A 22,911-nucleotide genomic window follows, 5' to 3' on the forward strand; every position below is an offset into this window, starting at 1 on the left:
GTAATGAATTATTAAATTATTTTCAGTAAATATGTATTTACATCTATTTTATTTTATTCATGATCATTTATGTTTTAATGATTATAAATTAATTGAAATAATTGTATGAAATTTTAGCTTTTACAGCTAATTTTCTCTAATTTATAGGATGTCTTTATGACTTATTTTTACATGAATCTTTAAAATATATTTTTTTTATTTTCATGACATTAATATTAATCAAGAACTATTCCATTAATTGTTGACATTTAAACGTTTTCACATGGAAAATTGTCATTTATTTTACACTTTTGGTGAAGACTTTATGTTAATAAAAATATAACTTTTTCAGGATTAAAAGATGAATATTTGTGAAAAATTTGGATACAATCTGTGACTGTAAAAATGTTTAGTTACAAACTATTGTTTATATTTTTAATATTCATATGTGAAGCTATATGTCAGGCAAAAGGTCTAGAATGTTTAGAAACACAATTTGCATGCAGGTATATATATTATATTATTAAAAATAATTCTTACCTGTAACATAAAAGTATTGATATTTTTATATGTAATACAAATTTAAATTATGATAATTTTATAATTCCTCTTTCAATTTAGGATGTAAGTTTTTGTTAAACATAATTGAAAAATAGATTTCTTTATACTATTTGTATATTGCTGGCAATAAATATGTGAAATGTATAAGTTTAAAAGTTTAAATCGTTTATAAATAAACGGTTTTTTTTAAATCGTTTATAAATAAACGTTTTTTTTTGTAGATAAGTAAAACGTATATTTGCAAACTTTTACTTCTAGTATTAATAAAATATTAAGTTTTTAAAAAACCTAAAAAAAATATAATTTAAACCATGTTTTGTATGTTTTATTTTGATTTAGTGATGGGACATCGTGTGTGTCTCAGAGTTATTATTGTGATGGAGTGCCTGACTGTGTAGATGGTTCAGATGAACCAGAATCCTGTCCTCCGGTATCCTGCCAGCCACGCCAGTTTCAATGTAAAAAGACAGGTATACGTTATTTTGGGTTGTTTTTTTATGCTTACAACCATGTTATGACCAATAAGTTTATCTTTTAGAATGCATAGCCTTAACGAAAATCTCACTTTATCTTGACAGACAGACTAATAGATAAATATATAACAAGTTACATGAATTGTCTTCTGATAAGCATGATTTGCACTGTAACGTTAAATCCAAAAGCCCAGCAATAATCTAGAGAAGAGCATTAATATCTTTTCTTTCCAAACGCCCCGGGAACATGTTAAAGTTACTCCCATAAGACAACAAGTACTTTTTAGTTCAATCTTTTGGCTGAATACCACAAATGTATAACAATAAGTTTTACATATTTATGAGCCAATGCATTCCCCACAAACGTACAAAGTATCTGACTGTAAAAAGAACTTATTTTCATCGAATAAAGTCGTGGGTTTTCAATTCGTTTTAAGACCAGCATAAACCTGGGCTATGGCGTTTTTACTTATTTTAGGTAATACATTTTTATTATTTGTGTTCAGGCAAATGTATACTGCAAGATTTTATGTGTGATCATGAAATTGACTGTGGCGGGGAGGGTATCGACAGTTCAGACGAAGATCCAGAGTTGTGCGGCAAGGATTCCCCCTGTCCTGGCGGTCAGCTGCCCTGCAAGGATGGTACCTGTCTGCCCATCCTCCAGCACTGTGATGGAAAGCTGGATTGTTCAGACAATTCAGACGAAGGGCCATTTTGTGAGGCGAAAGAATGCCTGCAAGTAAATTGTTCATATGATTGTAGAATGACGTGGAAGGGTGCCTCGTGCTTTTGTGAAGAAGGTCAAGAAGCCCTAGGCACATTATGCAAGGATATTAATGAGTGTGCTGTAAACGAGCCTTGCGATCAGATGTGTATAAACCTTCCGGGTACATATAACTGTACCTGTATGCCAGGATATAAAATGATTCCGCCCTCAACTTGTCTTGCCATCAACGACCCGCCTTCAGAGCCTACATCCCTATTAATTTCTACTGCTGAATCAATCTTGCATTTAAAAATGGATGGGGAACAGATTAACAGAATTAGCGCGTTGGACTCATACGCATTAGATTTCAACCATAGAAACAAGTCAATGTGCTGGATTTCTCACACCTCCACACCAGCCAGATCATCAAGGTCCACTCCATCAAGTATGCAATGTGCCCAGTTAGACATGAAACAGGGCTGGATATTGCCCGTGCCAGACATGATTCCCTACTCCAGTGTTGATAAAATTGCGCTGGACTGGTCGACAGGAAACTGGTACTATGTGGATGAATCTAAAGAGACCGTGTTCCTGTGTCGCGTTCAGGGTACTGAACAGTTTTGTAGGGCAATCTTTGTTACAAAGAGGAATAAACCCCGTGGTGTTGCACTCGATCCATCTGCAGGTAATTAATTTTAGTCGGTCCTTATAAAAGGTAATTGATTTACATGGATCATGTCGTAATACCAAAATTATTATGACCTCTAGATCGTAGAAAATAAACACTATGATTTTATGCCAAAATTTATCTGTATTAAGTACCTAGCAAATGTTTATTGGCTCACTTTTGCTACGACTTTTGCTAAACTAAGATAAAAAACATTAGATACTATTTTCTTAGTATTCTTAATAGTTAACAACTTTTTTATTCTTTTTTTGTTTTTAGGTTTTATGTTCGTAATTAGCAGTGGTTCAGCTCCCGCAAAATTAGAGAGATCACTGCTAGATGGTTCTAAAAGGAAGATAATTGCAGATACAAAAATAATCTATCCAGACTGTCCTACTTTAGACTATCCAAACAGGTAAAGTGTTTTTAATCTTTCTCAGATAATTAAAATTGATCTAGTGCAGTTCACGGTAAAATGTTCCTAGTAACTATTATCTCCAAAAAACTATGAACTTTAAAGGCTGCGAACGGCAATGCGGTGGAGCGTATTGATTATGTTCGCACAAAATAAGGCCTACATATAATCTGGAAGAGTCATTACTTATTAATGCAAAGTTATTTTGTCGTGCACATAATTTTTTCTTCAGTGAAGCTTTCTCTGTGCAGCATTTGATCTTGGCTATTCCATATTATTTATAGGCCTTCTTATTCTGCTTAACTCTTTGTGCGGGCATGACATGTACTTTCAGCCGTTTAGCTGCACCACATCACTTAAAATTAAAAGATCTTTAACAGACAAGATTTCTTGCGTGATTCATGCAAATCTAACCATTTTCATCGTTTTAGACATGTCTATTGGGTAGACACATATCTTAATCACGTGGAGAGATGTGACTATGATGGCGGCAATAGGAAGACCATCTACCAATCTTTCACACTCAACTCCCTGACCTCTCTGTCCTTGATGCAGACCACTGTCTACGCCACCCTTGGAAATGATAACACACTCGTCAGTTTTGATCGCAGGAACCCACAGAAAATAGATGTGTAAGTTTACTTTTTCAACACAAAATTAATTTTAAAACAGAGTTACTTCAAAACTGAAACCATCTCTTTTTATTCGATAATTAATTATTTTTAGTATTATTTTATAGTTTATTTTTTACTAGGTACACTTTTTATTTGATGCAATTTTCTTACAAAAGAGGATAATGAAAGTATTGATTTATTTTTTTAGGTTAAAGAAATTCAAGTCCAGACCTTATTCCGTGTCTGTGTATCACCGAATGAAACAGCCTCTGTACACAAATATAACTGTGGATGCTCACCCATGTACCAAACAACAGCCATGTTCACATGTAAGTTATATTTTTTCACATACCTAGGTGACAATTTAAGTTATCACCACATCTAGACTCATTTAACTAAAATAGATTTTTATATAGAAAACTTACTGTAATTTATAAATAAATGATATATCTAGTAAATTCAAACTACTAAATTTTTCTTAAGTTTACTTGTTTTTTTTCAATTTAAGATTTTTTATACCTACCTAAAAATTATACCTAAAAACTTGTACTATGACTTTTTATTTCTTTTAGTTTTGTATCCCGCTGTCTACGTCACCGTACTACAAGTGTATATGTCGACCAGGCTATCAGTTGGACAAACGATCCAAATGTAAATTGTCCAGAAACAAGAATATCTTGCTGGTTGGTCAACAGAATCCGGGAATGATCCGCGGCCTTGATATTGATGATCCACTTTCTGAGGTGATAATTTAGGCGATATATTATTGCTTGGATGTTGCAACAGATTTCACGTGATAATCGCATCTGGTTAAATTAACGATAACCCAATCCACGCTTTTAAATCATCCCCTCCCCTCCTACTGTATGAATGTATGAACGAACTGACCAAGAAAGGAAGTCCATGTTATCAACTAAAATTGACGACAAAGGGGGGGGGGAAAATGTGGTGACTCGTGCCACGACATACCAGCAATTTTATTTTGGGTGCTACTCCCTTAGTTTTAGAGATAATTGGGTGAAATCTTTTGGGCTGGGTCACTAATTACCCCAACTAGAGGTATCTTTCAAAAAAAACGGCGGCGGGTCCGCCGCTCCCGCCGTTCGCCGCCATTTTCCGCCGCCGCCAAAAAAATTTTTTTTATTGCATTTCTCGCCGAATTAGGCAATTTGGAATTATTTGAGACCATGTTATTTTTTTCAAAAATTTTTCCCCTTATAACCAACCCTGCAGGGGGACTTAGTCATTTTTTTCAAATTCTCGTTTATCAAGGTATATCTTAAATTCAGTGCCTCTCCTAAGCTTTTAAAGATATTGAGACAAAACCTTTTGAGGTAAATCAGTAAAAAATATTTAAATAAAAAATGGCGGCGGTACCGCCGCTCCCGCCGTCCACCGCCATTTTCCGCCGCCGCCGCCAAAATTTTTTTTATTGCATTTCTCGCCGAATTAGGCAATTTGGAATCATTTGAGACCATGTTATTTTTTTCAAAAATTTTTCCCCTTATAACCAACCCTGCAGGGGGACTCCAGTCATTTTTTTCAAATTCTCGTTTATTAAGGTATATCTTAAATTCAGTGCCTCTCCTAAGCTTTTAAAGATATTGAAACAAAATCTTTTGAGGTAGATCAGCAAAAAAATATTTGAATAAAAAATGGCGGCGATACCGCCGCTCCCGCCATCCACCGCCATTTTCCGCCGCCCACAGGACGGCTTGTAAGGGGAAAAATTTTTGAAAAAAATAATATGGTCTCAAATGATTCCAAATTGCCTAATTCGGCGAGAAATGCAATAAAAAATTTTTTGGCGGCGGCGGAAAATGGCGGTGGACGGCGGGAGCGGCGGTACCGCCGCCATTTTTTATTTAAATATTTTTTACTGATCTACCTCAAAAGGTTTTGTCTCAATATCTTTAAAAGCTTAGGAGAGGCACTGAATTTAAGATATACCTTGATAAACGAGAATTTGAAAAAAAATGACTAAGTCCCCCCGCAGGGTTGGTTATAAGGGGAAAAATTTTTGAAAAAAATAACATGGTCTCAAATGATTCCAAATTGCCTAATTCGGCGAGAAATGCAATAAAAAATTTTTTTTTGGCGGCGGCGGAAAATGGCGGCGAACGGCGGGAGCGGCGGACCCGCCGCCGTTTTTTTTGAAAGATACCTCTAGTTGGGGTAATTAGTGACCCAGCCCAAAAGATTTCACCCAATTATCTCTAAAACTAAGGGAGTAGCACCCAAAATAAAATTGCTGGTATGTCGTGGCACGAGTCACCACATTTTCCCCCCCCCCCTTTTCCTTGCGTCAATATATCCACGTATTCTCTATATCCATCGATAATTTTGAAATTGCGACAATGCATTATGGTTTCTAGTTGATCAAACTTCATCCACCCTCCTTTGATTTGAGTTTTAAAAAAAGAGATTTATTCTTTCTATTAGTATTGTCATACCGTCATTGAGGGCTTTTTAACAAATCATAGGTATGTATTGGGGGCACTAACTGAAACACATAACCGTGGCCTACCCATCTTCCTAATTATAAAAAAAAACACCTGGGGGGAAGGTGAGAGGCAAGTCCTTAAGTCCTTTTTTAAGGTTAGACAAGATTAAATTATTGTATAGGGTAGCTGCACAGTCCAATAACCATTTTTCGAGTGGCCCTAGCTTGTCCATTTCTTTATTTTTGACCACAATTCGACTATGATTATATTTGTGTTAAATAGAAATTGCGTGAAAAAATGGCCCTATTTAACTTATAAACGTACAATATTTCAGGTGATGGTTCCTATATCTGGAGTTGTTCGGCCCACAACAATGGATTTTGACCTAAAATCACAGTATCTTTACTTTGCTGACTCACAAAGCCTGAAAATTGAACGAGTAAAATTGTTCCAAGCCAAACCGATCAAGGAAGATTTTATCACAGAAGGATTAAATAAAGTTGAGGGTCTATCTGTGGATTGGGTGGCTAGAAACATTTATTGGACAGACGAGGGTCTGCAGGCGATCTATGTCGCTTCTCTGGATAAACCAGAATATAAACAGACTCTTATCCGTCAAAATACAACAAATGTGCGTTCCCTGGTTGTAGAGCCGCGACTGGCCTATCTGTTCTGGTCAACCTGGAGTGACAAAGAGGCGGGACCAACCAACCAGGCAGCCATATTTGCTGGATGGATGGACGGAAGTAATGTGGAACAAATAGTCGGAAGTGATCTTACATGGCCGAATGGATTGACCTTTGATTATGAGAATAACAAGTTGTATTGGTCAGATACATCTTTGAATAGAATAGAAAGTTTGAAGATACAAATAGTGTATGATAAGATTACTGTTATTGAAAGAAAAACTGTGGTTATGAGTGGACAATTTGTATCAAGACCTTATGGTTTAACCCTTTATAAACAATCCTTGTTCTGGACGGAATTCATCAATGGAAACATAATAAATCATGATTTGGAAACCAACAAAACGTCAGCGAAAGCCAAAGATTTGCCGCAATTATTTGAAATTAAGGTTTATACTGCTGGTAAACAGAAGAAAGTTAGCTCCGCGTGTGATTCATTAGAATGCATCCAATTGTGTCTTTTGACTCCAGGTGCTGGAATCTGTTCCTGTATGGATGGTTACAGCCTGCAGGACGATCAAATTTCCTGTACCAAGAATCCAAACGCCACTGATCCAGTTTGTACAGAGGCAGAATTTTTGTGTCCAGGAAATCCTGGCCATTGTATTGATAGAAAACATTTGTGTGACCTCACTGAGGATTGTGAGAACGGGGCTGACGAAGCCCCCAAGGTCTGCCATGAGAAGGTGTGCTTAGAAAACCAGTTCATGTGCAAAGATCATCATCAGTGCATTGAGGAGGACTGGCTGTGTGACGGGGACCGAGACTGTATGGATGGAAGTGATGAGCTTAAAGACAGGTGTGCAAACATTACATGCCAGCCTGACAATCATTTCCAATGTGTTGTTGATGGTCTTTGTGTGCCCAAGGAGGACGAATGCAACGGAGTGGCTGATTGTGAGGACGGCAGCGATGAGCATCTAGGCTGTTTCAACGTCACCTGTCTGACTAATCAATTCAAGTGCGATGCCTACCGTTGTTTTCCAGAGCTGTACAAATGCGACGGCGAAGTTGACTGTATGGATGGTTCCGACGAGGCGGGTTGTCCTGGATATTGTCCGGAAGATTATTTTCTTTGCTCAATTGATATGACGTGTATACCTGGCAACGTGACGTGTAACGGCCCAAAGGATTGTCCTGATGGAGAAGATGAGAGAGATTGTCCTGACGAGGTGCCAACTATCTGCCAGAGCAAGGAGTTTTCATGTGGGGATGGTACTTGTCTTCCCAGGTATTATTATTAGATTCATATTTCCTCCACACGTGGCAAAGCAATCAAAAAAATCTAGGTCAATGAGTTCCCTATTACCCGCTTATAATAAGCTAATGTACATGTAAATTTTTAGCTCTCTTTAATTCTATTATGTGAAGTGGCAAGTTTTTTTCATTTGTCCGTTAAGGTCCCGCTGACTTCTGAACCGAATGATTTAAGAAAAGCTTTTCAAAGGACACTGAATATGTGACTGCCATTTACACTAAGGCGGGTTGATTTCCAACTTTTTTGGAATTTCACATTTTTTCACATTGGCAAGGGTTACTGGGCCTATATAAAACCCTGTGAAACTTGAAACAGGTTTTTTAATCCAAAAACAACGGCCGCGCGGGGGGGAATAAAAAGTGCCCACCACCTTATAAAACCAAAAATTGAAATTCCTTCAAACACAGGCACGTTGCATATCAAAATGACCGCATTGAAATGCTGATTATGAATCTGAAAGCCGTTTTGAAAAATATTGCTCCTAGTTCGAATAAGAGCTCATTAAGTACCTAAAAAGGCTGATTTAATCAAAATTTTCATTTCAGACTGAATCAATTTTTTCAAAACGGTTTTCAGATCTGTAATCAGCATTTCAATGCGGTCATTTTGATATGCAACATGCCTGTGTTTGAAGGAATTTCAATTTTTGGTTTTATAAGGGGGCGGGCACATTTTATAACCCCCGCGCGCAAGTTGTTTTTGGATTAAAAAACTTCTTTCAAATTTCACAGGGTATTATATTGGCCCAGTAACCCTTGCCAATGTGAAAAAATGTGAAATTCCCAAAAAGTTGGAAATCAACCCGCCTTAATTTACACATCCAGCAAATTTACAGTGGGTGTATTTTTGCTAGTGCAATGGATGTATTTATGGCAAACTGTATAAATGACAATAAAATCGTTTCTCCTGGCAAACTTACATCTGCCGAATTTAACCACGTATATTCTATATCCAATGTTTTACAGAATTGTACATCCTTGTTTTATTAGGAAATACATGTGTGATGGAAGCTCGGATTGTTTGGATGGATCAGACGAGAATAATTGCAGCATCACGTGTGGACCAGAACAGTTTGCCTGCACAACTGGACATCAGTGTATTCACAAGGTACCTTTCACCTTCTTATATCCAGGGATCTTAAGGGATAAGACAATGGATGATAAATTGGTGTACATCCCCATTTGTAATAAATACAGCTTGTAACCTCTTAAGTTTTTAAGCTAACGAATGAGAGAATGGGTTTGTAAAAATTAGGGTTCCACTATAATTTAAAGTCTAATTCCCCCGCCCTTCCTACTATTATTAGAATTTACATTATCGAACTCTAAACACCATCCACTTTTCATTTTTTATATGGGTGGAATATTTTTTCCATGGAGATTTCTCTTCTGAGGGAGGAGGTACCCTCCAACAAAATTGTGTAAACCTTCCTTGGTTCTATATGCGGTTAAAAGACATCCTGTTGCTTTTATATAAGGATGTAGAAATAGTTTAATTTATAAGATATCCTCCTTTTTCTTTATTAATAGGAATTAAGCATAGGATGGGATAAATATGTGTTATATGATATGAACACATAAAAGCAAATGGTAAACAAATTCTGTTGTGTTTTTTGACAAGATTTAACAACTGTGTTTTCACTTTTAGGACAAGAAGTGTGATGGTAGAGATGACTGTGAAGATAATTCTGATGAAAATGATTGTAAACATGAATTCCAATGTATCTACCCATACTTTCAATGTGATCACCAGTCAGGAATGTATATTTTAGTAGATTTTTAAAAAAAATTGCCTTTTTTAGTATAGGGTTTAAACATATAAAATTGGTCGTTTTTCAGCTATAGAATTTAATTTCAAGTCTCACAATGAAATTTTTAACTCATTCTTTTGATATATTATTCAGTAGGTAATGATTTAAACATATTTTTTATGAAAACTAATCTTGTTTTTTAATAATTCTCTTGAAAATTGCTTGAAATGGTAAAATATACAACAACAAAAAATTAGATGAATTTGAACCTCAATGTCTTGACCCTGCAAAACTCTGCAACTACAGGTCTGAATGCTTAGACGGATCAGACGAAGGACTTCTCTGTTCGAACAATGATTGTGCCTCACTATCTATTGAATGCTCCCACACCTGCTACAACTCCCCAGACGGGCACAGGTGTGGATGCCCGGCTGGAATGCACCTGGATGCCTCGCGTGTCAACTGTACAGAGCTGGAGCCCTGCAGCCAGTGGGGCACGTGCTCACAGTTTTGTACTCAGATCTCGCCTGCACAACATAAATGCTATTGTCATGAAGATTACTTTCTGTTGTCAGACAAGCGCACGTGTAGAAGCAAGGATTTAACTGATCCTCTCATTGTTTATACAGTAAGGAGACAACTCAAAGCGATTAACAGCACAACAGGAGTTATCAAAACCCTAATGTCAAATCTCAAAACAACTGTAGCACTTGACTTTTATCTAGATGGAACAATAACCACGCTTTTCTGGACTGATCTAACCGATGGTTGTATTTACAGCGGCATTCTAAGTGAGGATCTTGTTACAAATGTCCGTTGTATTGTTTTTATCGGCAGAGCTCGAGCCGAGGGACTTGCTGTGGATTGGGTTGGCAAAAACTTGTACTGGATTGACTCCGTATTTGGACAGATTGAGGTGGCCACGCTGGAGGGAAAATTCAGGACAACTTTAGTGTCCAAAGGAATGGAGAATCCAAGATATTTGATTCTTGATCCTGAGGAAGGATTAATGTTCTGTTCCGACTGGGTTGATGGAAAGGCAAGCATCCATGCGTATCCAATGGATGGAGATGAAACTGAGCACAGGATTGTTTATGATGTGTCCAAGTATGATGGAGCCTGGCCTAATGGATTAGCGCTGGATTATGTTGTGAAGCGAATTTACTGGATTGATGCACGTAGTGATTCTATACATACTACATTCTATGATGGATCTGATCATAGAGAAATCAGCCGGGGGCACAAATACATGAGTCACCCGTTTGATATTGCCATTTATGAGTCCTTATTTTACTGGACTGACTGGAGGTCTAATCAGATCCTGCGGGCAAACAGATGGAATGGGTCTGACATCACAGTCATGGACAAGACTGTCACGCGCCCCTTTGCCATCAAGGTTGTGCATTCTTCCCTGCAGCCAAAATTATCCAAGCAGCATCCGTGCGAAAAGGATAATGGAGGTTGCTCTCATATCTGCCTGCTGGGAGCAAACTTTACTGCTAGCTGTGCCTGTCCGAATATCATGAAAATATCAGCTGATAACAAGAACTGTGAAAAAACTAAGGTACTTTTCCTAAGAATATTTTAAGCATAAAAAAAACTAAAGAAATTACCTACCTAATATTTTCATAAGAAATTATTTTGTTGTCCACAAAAAAAGAAAAAAAGTTTATGTACCTTTAAAAGAAGCAATCACAAACTTGAAAATTTTGAAGCAACTTTTTTTGTCGAATTTTGAAATAGTATTATAATTTTAGGTTATGATGTTGTATTCCATAAAGAATGAATTACGAGGAGTTGAAATGACTCGGCCCTACCATCATCTCATACCCCCAATTCTATTTCCAAATATTGTTCACCCAAAACATTTGGAGTTCAGCGCAAGGTATGCAATAGTTTTTCCAGTATAGCCTCGAAACCGATTATTATCCGCTGGATTAGAACCTGTTCTCAGCCATAGTAAATGTATAGCCTCGTATTACAGACCATTTTCACGAATATTAAAATAAAAATCATAAAATTAATAACTACCAGTTTTGTTAGTCCGGCCTTCGGCCACTAGGGGCCAACAAAATTGGTCTTAATCTTAAAATTTTTCATTTTGATATCCGCAGAAAGCTGTCTATAATACTATGTGATATATAACTATTCCTTTACGGCTCAGAAAGTGATCAATTTTAAATGGATCAATATCGGTCTTGAACCATACATAATTGATATGTATTTTTATTCCCTCACTGCTTAGAAGGTTAAAAAAATAACCGTATTAAAGGAAGCCTGCAAGAAATACCATGCTTTAACTGCTGAAAGACTGTCACAAGTAGACCAAATACCCCAAATTTTAAGCCTTCAGCTTCTATAACAAAAAAGTTCTAGGCATTTTAAATTACATTTTATGTACAATGAAAATTTTGAAAGAATTGCAATGCTCATGTTGAAAACTTTGAAATTAAACTACGTGGCCTAGAAACAAAATTATAAGCCTATTTTTGTCATAAATTTAGGTTTCCAGTAACTAAGGGGGGGGGGGGCCCGGGGGGGGGTTAATGCAACCATCTCGTAATCAATGTATAAATGGCACTTAGAATTCGAATTTTTATCTGAAATTTTGCATGAGTAATCCTTGGTAGGTTTATTTTCCCTAAATCGAACAAAAAGTTGGAAAAGTAGCGGCTAACGGCTGGCGGCTCATCCGTTTAGCCATTTGTTGGGTATTTTCAAGCGAAATCCATCACGAAACCTCTCCACATAATGCTCTTTTCCGATCCAAAACGTTTTCAAACGGTTCTAGCCGGTAGTTGCTGGTACTAGAAATCTAAAAAATGTTTTTTTTTGTATCATTTCACATGATTTAAAGCAAAAATATGTTTCAAAAAGTTGATTTCTACGTAATTTATGACAGATTTGCCCTAAAAATAGCCAAAAAACGGCTAAACGGCTGAGCCGTTAGCCGTTACTTTTTCAACTTTTTTTTCGATTTAGGGAAAATAGACCTACCAAGGATTACTCATGCAAAATTTCAGATCAAAATTCGAATTTTAAGTGCCATTTATACATTGATTACGAGATGGTTGCATTAACCCCCCTTCTCTTATATTTTTACAATAAAAATACCCATTTTTATATTCAAAATCATTAAAGAAAATTAAGTTTAACTTGCGTTGTACCGAGTGTACTGTAGCCAATCAGAAGGCTAAATCAACTTAACAACCAATCACAGCTGAGCTTGTGTTAGTTTCCACCTTTGTTTCCGCTATGATTTTCGTTTAAAAATGCAATATAAATCGAATTTTTTCATAGATTTTGACTATGAAATGTGGTGTTTTTATTGTAAAAATGCAATCAGTTACCGGCAATCTAAGTTTCTGACAAAGATAAGGTTATAATTTTGTGTCTAGGCGACGTAATTTAATATTGTTTTTTCTTTTATGAGCATTGGAAATCTTTCAAAAATTACATTGTACATAAAATGCTATTTTGAAATGCCTAGAACTTTTTTGTTATTGAAGCTGAAGGCTTTAAATTTGGGGTATTGGGTCTACTTGTGGCAGTCTTTCAGCAGTTAAAGCTTGGTATTTCTTGCAGGCATCCTTTAATAAAAGTATCCAAAGTTTTTAAGAAAGAATTTTTTTAAATTTTAGGAATCTGTATTAGGATATAATTATACAGACCAATTTCTCTCCCATGCGCGCTTAAGCGTATCATATGAATCTATTGATACCTAATAGAATTATTATTTTCAGCACAAAAGAAGTGTTTTGGTTGGACATAGCTGGTATCAGCTGGCCGCACAACCGTGTCATTAGACGTGTGAAGCTGCATGGAAATTCAAACGAGGCAGATATAATCATTGACGTCAGCAGCTATGAAATTGAAAGGAATGGGAACTTTTGTTTTTGCGTTAAATGACGTATAATGTAATTTCGTTGCGCAAATTAGGTATAGATTGACGATAACATTTTTTTCAGTTAAAATATTTTGATTCATACAGTTACAAAAATATGACTTAAACTGTATAGATTTATTTACACTCATAAAAAAAAGTTCCCAATCTGAGCAGAACCGAAACTGCAGGACAGCCGCCGTCGCAGCAGCCCCAGGACATTGACGATGACTCCGCCAATCTTAACATCGAAGCTGGCGGCGTGTGCCTGGATTGGATGTCCAACACAATCTACTACACCAGCGTTAACCATGGAACCAGGCGCCGGCACAGCACAATATACGCGGCCAAGTTGGACGGGTCCAAGGTGGTCAAAATTCGAGATCTACAGGCCACAGCCATGGACCTGGTCGTTGTGCCGGACAAGGGCGTCATGTTCTGGCACGAGGTTGACATGGAGACAGGAGAGGAGAGCCTGAAGAGTAGCAGGATGGATGGAGTGGATGAACAGAGTCTGTATACTGTGGACAGGGGAGAGGATATGAAAGAGGATAAGACAATATTGCAACATCTAACTTATGCTGTGGATAAACATATTCTTTACTGGCTTAATAACTTGCGCCTCTTTAAACATGATTTAATTACAGGTTAGTCTGCTTGTTTATTTACAAAAATTGAAATTAATCTTTGTTTTATTCTTGATAAATAGGACAATTTATTGAAAGCAAGAAATAGTGCTTAAATGCACTTATTAGGAATGAAAAAAACGTTGATTTAAAATTCCGTCTTTTTTTGGTTGTTCTTGTTAATAATGTCGGGTCATGGAAAGAAAACGAAGTAGGTAGTGGGTTTCGTCGTATTTTCGCAGTAACTTTTGATAGGTTATTTTAGGTTAGGTAAACGTTGATTATTGCCCCGCAGGATTAGGAAATTGTCTCCGCAGTGTTAGAGTCCCCTCACAGGGACCAGAAATAGGAGAAAAGCTACTGAGAAAATACGACGAAACCCACTACTTCATTTTCTTTTCATAGTCCTATTTTATTTGTTATGTCATAATGTATTTTTAGGTGAAGTTTCCCAGGTTCCTGAAGTGACATTCCCAAATATTACAGTTCTCAAGTATTACAATAATTCATTCTACTTTGGCGGTGCACATGAAGATTCCTGGGCGATAACTGCTAAAGATCTAAACAACACCGACACAATGGTAAAGAAACTGGATAAAGAGCCTTTAGCTCTGGTTATCTACGATGCTGACTCTCAGACTGGGAGCAATGAATGTTCAAACAAGAATGGAGGATGTGAACATGTTTGTGTACCAGTAAGCCAAGAGGAGATCAAATGTATGTGCAGTATTGGATATTATATAGACCAAGCTGATGACACCAAGTGTAGACCTGTTGATAATTTTCTAATGTATGCAGCGGATGGTCGTGTTCAGGGACTTTCTATTGATAAACAACGCCAAGATATACTTGTCCCACTAACTAATGAAGGACATGCTACAGGTTTAGATTATCTTGCCGCTGAACAGCTGATCTTCTGGGTGGATAATGGAGTGGGTGAAATATGGCGGGTCAAGCGGGATGGATCAGGGAAAAAGAAACTGTTGAGCAACCTGGAGTCTCCTGTTGGTCTTGCCGTTGATTGGGTGGCCAGAAATATTTACTGGTCGGATGATAGAACAGATGTTATTGAAGTGTGCACTATAGACGGTCAACACAGGAAAGTCATCATTTCTGGAGACCTTGTACGCCCGGCCTCCCTGGAGGTATCCCCGGCGGATGGTCTTCTCTTCTGGATTGACACGGATATAACGGCTGCAAAGCTGGAGAAAGCCTACCTGGATGGAACTAACAGGACTATTCTCTCAACAGATATGAAAATGAATTCTGTGTCAGATATTAGTATTGACCCGCAAGGAAAATGGATCTACTTGACGTACAATTTTGCATCTAATGGTGAATCATTTGGACGCATCAGCTTTGATGGTGATAGAAACGAAACATTCAGGCCGAAGTCGAGTGAAATGGTGAGATCACCCGTGTCCCTGACTTATTATGATGATAAAATATGGTGGATAGATGTTGATTACAAGGGAGGAAGCATCAGTTATTTTCAACTCGGAGCTACTGATGAAGTAAACGTAGTAAAGCGTAACCTAGGAGGCCGGACAAGCCTATGGGATCTGAAAATGTATAGTCCTAGCTTGCAGTCGGATATTGGAAATAATCCTTGCTCAAACAATTCATTCTGCTCTCATCTTTGTCTCTATAATGGTGAGGAGGGTAAGTGCCATTGTTCTTTCAAGAGGCTTGGTGATGACGGACGCACATGTGTCGACTATAGTGCATTCCTAATCTACTCTGGTGTTCATTATATTGAAAGCTTGTCATTGGAGCAAAACAGCGCGGACAATCAACCGTTTCCAAAAATTCAAAATACTACATATCTAAAAAATGTGATAAGCCTTGCTTACAATTATGAACAGCAAGAAATTTACTACACAGACATTCATACAGAATCTATTAGTGCAGTTTTCTTTAACGGAAGCGGACTTCGTCAAATATTATCGTTGCATGGTTCTGCCGAAGGGCTTGCATTTGACAGCCTTAGTAATGTCCTGTACTGGACATCAGCAGGGGATAGCTCTATTAAGAAAATAGATATGGCCAGACATCCTTACATTGTTGATCTTGTGGTTCAATTACGACCAGAGGACAAGCCTAGAGGTATTGATATCAACATGTGCACAAAACAAATATTCTGGACAAATTGGAATAAGGAAAATCCATCAATTCAAAGAGCTTATTCAACAGGTTATGACATGAAAAGTATTATTACCAAAGATATCCGAATGCCCAATGGAATAGCTATTGACGTACAGAATACATATGATACCCAGATACAAAGATTATTCTGGGCTGACGCGCAGTTGGACAAAATTGAAATGTGCGACCTGGATGGTGGTAACTGTAAAATTGTGGCCAGTTCAATACTACAGCATCCGTTTGATATAGCCGTGTATGGAGATTCATTATTCTACACTGACTGGAAGAATCACAGTGTGGTGCGTGTCAACAAACTCTCTGGAGAGGATGCTGTTGTCATCAAGAACAATATCATGCGCCCCATGGGACTTGCAACTGTGTCAAGCGACCCAGTCAAGTGTTATTCCTCAAGCTGCAGCTATCTTAATGGCGGCTGTGAGGATATCTGCCACGATGAAGGACCTGGCAAAGTGACATGTTCTTGCTTATCCGGCAGACATTTGTTGCCTGACGGCCGCAGATGCACTTCATCCATTGCCAGCTGCCACGCAAACCAATTTCAATGCTTAGGATCCAGCACTGAAGCGAACAAGAATTTTTGTATTCCCTATGAGTTAACCTGTGATGGTCTAAAGCACTGCCCGGACGGATCAGATGAACGCATAGAATTTTGTTTGCTCCGACAGTGTCCTAAAAACTTTTTCAAATGCGCAAACAGCAAATGTATCAAAGAAAGCTTAAAGTGCAATGGGATTGATAACTGTGGAGATTTTTCTGACGAAACACTGTGTCCTTGTAAAGATCCTGAAAATGAATTCAAGTGTAATATTGGTCCCTGCATATCAAAGAATAAGGTTTGTAACCTGGAGAAGGATTGTCCTGACGCCAGTGATGAGAAACATTGTGAAGGAGCGAGAAACTGCACAGCCTCCAGGGCCGCTCATACTGTAGATGAGGATGAAATAGGTCAGTTTATACCAATTCTTTTTATATAAAACACTAAAATTATTTGTTGAAAAGATTGGCCACTACTAGTTTATAAGAAATTAACTAAAATTCAATAAAGTACTTAAAATTTTTCAGACAACTAATATGATATCGTGGTTATAAAACTTTGGTTACCGGTTTAATTTGCAGTCTACGTAAACTTCCTGAATATTTTACATGTGAAATAATATCGTCTAAAAATTCAAAAAAATATTGTTTACCTACAATTATTTTATATTCATAATTAGATATGGCTGTTTGTCCCGTAAAAGTAAAAAAAATTCTGTATTAATCTTATCTACAGTCCTTAGGAAAGCTTTTTTTATGAACTTTAAGGAGGGATCTAAAGGGATAAGACAATGGCCGATAAATTGATGTAACATACATCCCTAAAGATGATGCACATAATTACCCATTATGTAGATTATTGGTTAAAATAAATAAACACCCAACTTAATGAAACAACCAATCGAAATTAAATTGATTCCATAAAGTTGTTAATATAGCGAATAAGAAAACGTAATTGAAAAACTTTGGGGACTAGTGTAATAAACAGCTTAATGTCCCCTCCCTCACTGACTTTAAAGGCCAAAGCTACGATAGTTTTTTAGTTTTTATCAACAATTTTGAAAAAAGTAGGTATATTCCAAAATAATTGTTAACTCCTTTGACATTTTATTAGGAGAATTAATTCCGTGTGAGCACACAACCGCGTGTATCCTTCCCTCATGGAAGTGTGATGGAGTTGATGATTGTTGGGACAACTCAGATGAGGAGATGTGTGCCAGCATATCCTACCAGAATTCTATCTGTCCAAATGGAACTTTTGCCTGCGCCGATGGAAAGTGTATCAACGCGGGTTGGGTTTGTGACAGGTGAGATTTAAACATTCTATTGGAATCTAGTGGCTGTGTCCCTAGCATTATGGGGCTCTGTATTCGAAGTGTAGCGAAAGCAAAAAATAGAATCAAATCTACAAATTGAATAGCCTAAAACCATATCGGGACCTATGTAAAGCTTATATGAATTGAGAAACTCAGTCGGTTAAGTATTTATCGAAATCTTAAGCTACAGACAAAACAAGGGTGACAACATCCATAAGTAGCGAAGCTCAAAAATTATGAATGGATATCGGGAAAAAATTTACTAAAGAGCAGTGTCATACAATAAACATTAAACTTGATGAAATAACGAAACCTTTAAAATCACGCAACCTTTAAGATCACGAAAAATTAAAAATCTAGGAATCGATCTAGCACCGCAATTAATGGACAAATCTTAATGAAACTTTATAGAAATATGTAAAATTTGGGTATAATCATTCCTTGATGATTTCAGCCATCAATCCTGAATAGAAATAGAGAAAATCTTGAAAACCTAAAAATCTAGGAATCTATCTAGCACCCCAATTAATAAACAAATCTTCATAAAACTTGGTTAACATATGTAGAATGTAAATCAATTAATCCCTGAAAATTTCAGCCATCTATCTTGAAAAGGATTTAAGAAAACAACGAAAACTTAAAAATCTAGGAATCGATCAAGTACCCCAAATAACAGACAATTGGACAAAACAATGTATAGATTAGATGGGCATATTTCAAAGGAATCTTCCCTAAAAATTACGTTTCCCCCAAATCATTACGGACAGAGGGACGGACGGACATTCGGAATTATAGAGTAGCTTCGCTACTAAAAAACATAATTCATAAAATAGGGAAAAAAAACAGTTTATAAGATAGGTACTACCAAATTAGTAATTTCCAAACAAAAAAGTCAAGTCTTTTTGTCTTTTTAACAGTTTCTACCTAAGGCTATATAAAATTCTTCAATAACAATAAATCATCCATACTAAAAAGAACCTTTGTTTTTTGTTTTATAAATTGAAGATATTTTCTGAAGTAGAAATAAATATTGGTATCTTTTCGCGGATATTAAAATAGAAAATATTAAGATTTATTCCAGTTTTATTTGTCCCGGGGTATTAATTTTATGATTTTATTTATCATTCGTGAAAAATTGTATGTGATATGATGCGATACATGATTTTTAGTAAGGCTCCTAATGGCTCTAATCCAGTGGTTATTAATCGGTTTGGAATTGAATATTAAATGTTTGATTTATAATACAGGGACCATGATTGTGCGCAGGGAGAGGATGAACAGAACTGTACACACACTTGTGGTCCAAACCAGTTTCAGTGTAAACAACAGAAACAGTGCATTGACAGGTAAACTGTTATACTGGATGTTGTAGAATATACGCAGATGTTATGAAAAGATGTTAATATAGGTTACTAACATGGAACTCGTTTATAATTGGTCAGTTCGATTATCCAGTAGGTGAGGAGGGGATGGGGTTAAAATGTTGAATGGGTAATTCGTCATTTAAACCGTTGCGAGTTTCTCTTTATTAGGGAATGTGAAATCTGTGTAAGATCCAAGTAATAATATATCTATCCATTGTTTTATTACCGTATTCATAACTAGCGGCTACGCCCCTAGAGGCCTCTAATGGCATTAAAATGTTTTATTTTATTTTAAATATCTAATTTGAGAAATAATTTGTCTATGTTAAATCAGCTGTTAAATTCATGTCTCTACGTAGCGCCACTACGCTAGCGACACTATGCGGCGGGAATATTTAATTTTTTTTATATTTTATTGTGATTTCTCTTGGGAGGGTGGTGGTACCCTCCCCCAAAATTGTTATAAACCTTCCCAGGACCTATGAGAAGCTACCCTGTTAATGAAAACCCGATCGGTTCAGCGGTTAGCGAGATTTTGCGGAACGATTCATTTGTTTCCCATGGGGCGATTTCCCCAAAATAGTTATGGTTAATCCTATGACAGATCTTAATCTACAGACAGATAGACATCCTGCTACTTGTACACGGTGTTTCAAATAAAACTGCGTTTTCCGGTTTTGAGAAACAACCAGAAGGAATATGAAAAAAAGGATTTTAGGTCCATATTCTAAGTAAAAATGCACATCAGATTTACTTAAGGTGTTTTTTAATATCTCTGAAAATGCGGCTGTACTTATAGGTACATGTAGGGGAAAAATGCTTGATTTTAAATATGAGATATCAATTAGATTGAAATAACTTGTATATTTTGCAACATATCATTTCAAAAATACCATATCAAAGTAGTAAAAGGTTAAATCAATGTCTCCCTTTGAGATTTTAAACTTATTTTCTCGTATTCATTCGAATCCGGTGGATATTAACCGGTTCTCATCCATACGAAAAAACTATGTCTAGCATCGTATTATATCCAGCTTTCTGCGAATATATAAAAATGTACAATCATAAGATTAAAACCAGTTTTTTAGCCGGTGCCATTGGTACCTCAGGGCTAATAAAACTAGTTTTAATCTTATAATTGTACATTCTTTGTACAGCGGAAAGCTGTTTATAATACTATGCGAGAAATAACTATTCTTTTTTTGGCTCCATGCAAAGACCTTCTTAGGTTCTTCATAATTTACCTAGTTTTTTCTATTTCTCTATGGCAAAGTCATTTTAGAAAAAAAACTCTTTTAAAACTGTGCACATTGATAAATAAAACAAGTCATTTTTAAATTCATTTCAATATCTTTAAAAATAAGCAAGTTATCTTGGTTTGAAATTGTCGGTAAAAGTGCGTTTTGCTAAATTACTTATGTTTAATGAGATATCTCTTGGTTGTTTCCCAAAACCGAAAAACGCAGTTTTAATTGAAACACCCTGTATGTAATAATAAGAATGAAACATTGTTTTTTTTAGTGTGTGGAGATGTGATGGAACTCCCGACTGTGATGACAAGTCTGATGAAGATGATGAGTGTGAGGCTAGTGGCTGCCAGGGATATCAGTGTCCCAACCAGGGGCCTTGCATCTCACTGAATCGTTTGTGTGATGGAGTTCAAGATTGTCCACATGACCAAGGTTTGTAATATGTTTGCCTGTATGGCTTCGAAACCTATTAATATCCGATGAATTAGGACCGGTTCTAAGCCATACTGAAAAATCATATATAAAAATGTAACAGGATGTCTGTCTGTCTCGCTTTCCAGCGAATGATCTTGCTTACCACTAGACCGTTATCGTTCTCCTTTACATTGAAGCTTCTTATTGGTCCAGGGATGTTTTATAATCATTTTGGGGGAGGGTACATCCAATCTTGAAAGAGAAATCGCCCCTGGAAAAATACTTTTTCTTTTTAAAACTTTAATTGAATGTGGATGATCGACTTACCCCCTGACCCCACCCCTTTCCTACATATCCCTAAGGGCGTAGCCGTTAGCTAGAGTTTATGAAAGTTTATTTGTAATAGAAACTACTAAATATAGCTCTATTTCTATTGATTTTTCTAAAGATTATGCTTTAATTTTTTTCAGGTGGTTTGAGTGGGGACGAGGACCCGCATCACTGCACAAATTTCTGCTCCAAAGCTGAGTTTAGATGCGCAGACGGAAAGTGTATTCCCAGCTTTTACTATTGCGACGGTGCCAGTGATTGTGTGGACGGCAGCGATGAACCTGCGTCCTGCGAGAACAAAGTCTGCCCGCAGGGTTACGTCAAGTGTCGTTCCAGTCGGAGCTGCATTGTTAAGGATGGATTATGCAACGGGGTACAGGACTGCAGTGATGCTAGCGACGAGGATCCATCATACTGTATTCTATTTTCTCAGGAAGCTTCCTATTGGAACGGCTGCAAGTTTTCCGAGTTTCAATGCAGCAACGGGTCATGTGTTGATCTGTCGCTTGTCTGCAATGGCAACAATGATTGCGGAGATTTCTCGGATGAAATGAACTGTACACATTACCTGGGTGACACTATGATGGTGAAAAAGTCGTGCAAGCCTGGTTATCACCTGTCAAGTTCTGGCGTATGCAAGGCTAAGAGCTCCGTGCAGCCAAAGATTTTGTTCTCGAACCGATATTACATCAGATTAGTTGACTTTCTGGGCAATTCTGAAATATTTGCTAAGAACCAGACAAACGCGGTGGCCATAGATTATGACTACAGGACCAAATGTGCTTTCTGGTCAGATATTACTAAATCTGGATCAAGCCTGCGCAAGCTGTGCATCAAGGACAAAACGACTGAAATTTTGAACCTGGCTACACTACAAAACCCAGATGGTATAGCTGTTGACTGGGTGGCCAGGAATTTATACTGGTGCGACAAAGGATCAGACACTATAGAAGTATCCAATTTGGATGGTAAATTCAGAAAGGTTTTGGTCCATGAAAACCTGCAGGAGCCACGAGCACTGACTGTTGATCCAATCCATGGTTACCTGTACTGGACAGACTGGGGAGACAATCCACACATTGGCAGAGCTGCCATGGATGGGTCGGGACAAGAAATTATTATTTCAAACAATCTAGCATGGCCCAATGCTCTTACTATTGCATATGACACTGAAGAGTTGTTTTTTGGTGATGCATATCTCAAGTACATTGCTTATTCTAATCTGGATGGAAGTGACATCAGGATTGTTGCATCAGCTGCTAAAAATCCAGGTATTAATACATATTTTTAGTAGCGAAGCTACTCTAAAGGTAATTCACTTTGTCTGAAAATCCGTCAGTCTGTAACGCTGTTGGGGAAATGGATTTTTTTTTTGGTTTATACCTATTAAAGATAGATATCTGTAATTTTTAGAAATTATTTCTATGACATCTAATCAATAAATAGATTTGTCTGTCTATCTGTCGGTCATC

General features: G+C 37.0%; 1 protein-coding gene across 1 annotated transcript in view; it reads left to right on the plus strand.

Moving 5' to 3' along the window:
* Window positions 1–335: 335 nt before the first annotated feature.
* The window catches only part of LRP1 (LDL receptor protein 1), a 31,300-nt gene continuing 8,724 nt past the window's right edge, over window positions 336–22,911 (plus strand). The window contains exons 1-19 of the mRNA XM_080155359.1: window positions 336–485; window positions 880–1,010; window positions 1,520–2,407; window positions 2,669–2,804; window positions 3,236–3,436; window positions 3,627–3,747; window positions 3,991–4,161; window positions 6,197–7,779; window positions 8,796–8,913; window positions 9,454–9,560; window positions 9,812–11,120; window positions 11,314–11,441; window positions 13,300–13,448; window positions 13,601–14,086; window positions 14,507–17,176; window positions 17,880–18,072; window positions 19,329–19,427; window positions 20,967–21,127; window positions 21,580–22,710. Coding sequence (XP_080011485.1) covers window positions 385–485; window positions 880–1,010; window positions 1,520–2,407; window positions 2,669–2,804; window positions 3,236–3,436; window positions 3,627–3,747; window positions 3,991–4,161; window positions 6,197–7,779; window positions 8,796–8,913; window positions 9,454–9,560; window positions 9,812–11,120; window positions 11,314–11,441; window positions 13,300–13,448; window positions 13,601–14,086; window positions 14,507–17,176; window positions 17,880–18,072; window positions 19,329–19,427; window positions 20,967–21,127; window positions 21,580–22,710 — 9,883 coding nt within the window. The 5' untranslated portion in view covers window positions 336–384. The remainder of the gene's footprint in view (window positions 486–879; window positions 1,011–1,519; window positions 2,408–2,668; window positions 2,805–3,235; window positions 3,437–3,626; window positions 3,748–3,990; window positions 4,162–6,196; window positions 7,780–8,795; window positions 8,914–9,453; window positions 9,561–9,811; window positions 11,121–11,313; window positions 11,442–13,299; window positions 13,449–13,600; window positions 14,087–14,506; window positions 17,177–17,879; window positions 18,073–19,328; window positions 19,428–20,966; window positions 21,128–21,579; window positions 22,711–22,911) is intronic.

The sequence above is a fragment of the Acartia tonsa genome, chromosome 4 (assembly GCF_053477335.1).
Source record: "Acartia tonsa isolate MP-2025a chromosome 4, ASM5347733v1, whole genome shotgun sequence".
Classification (NCBI taxonomy): Eukaryota; Metazoa; Arthropoda; class Copepoda; order Calanoida; family Acartiidae; genus Acartia; species Acartia tonsa.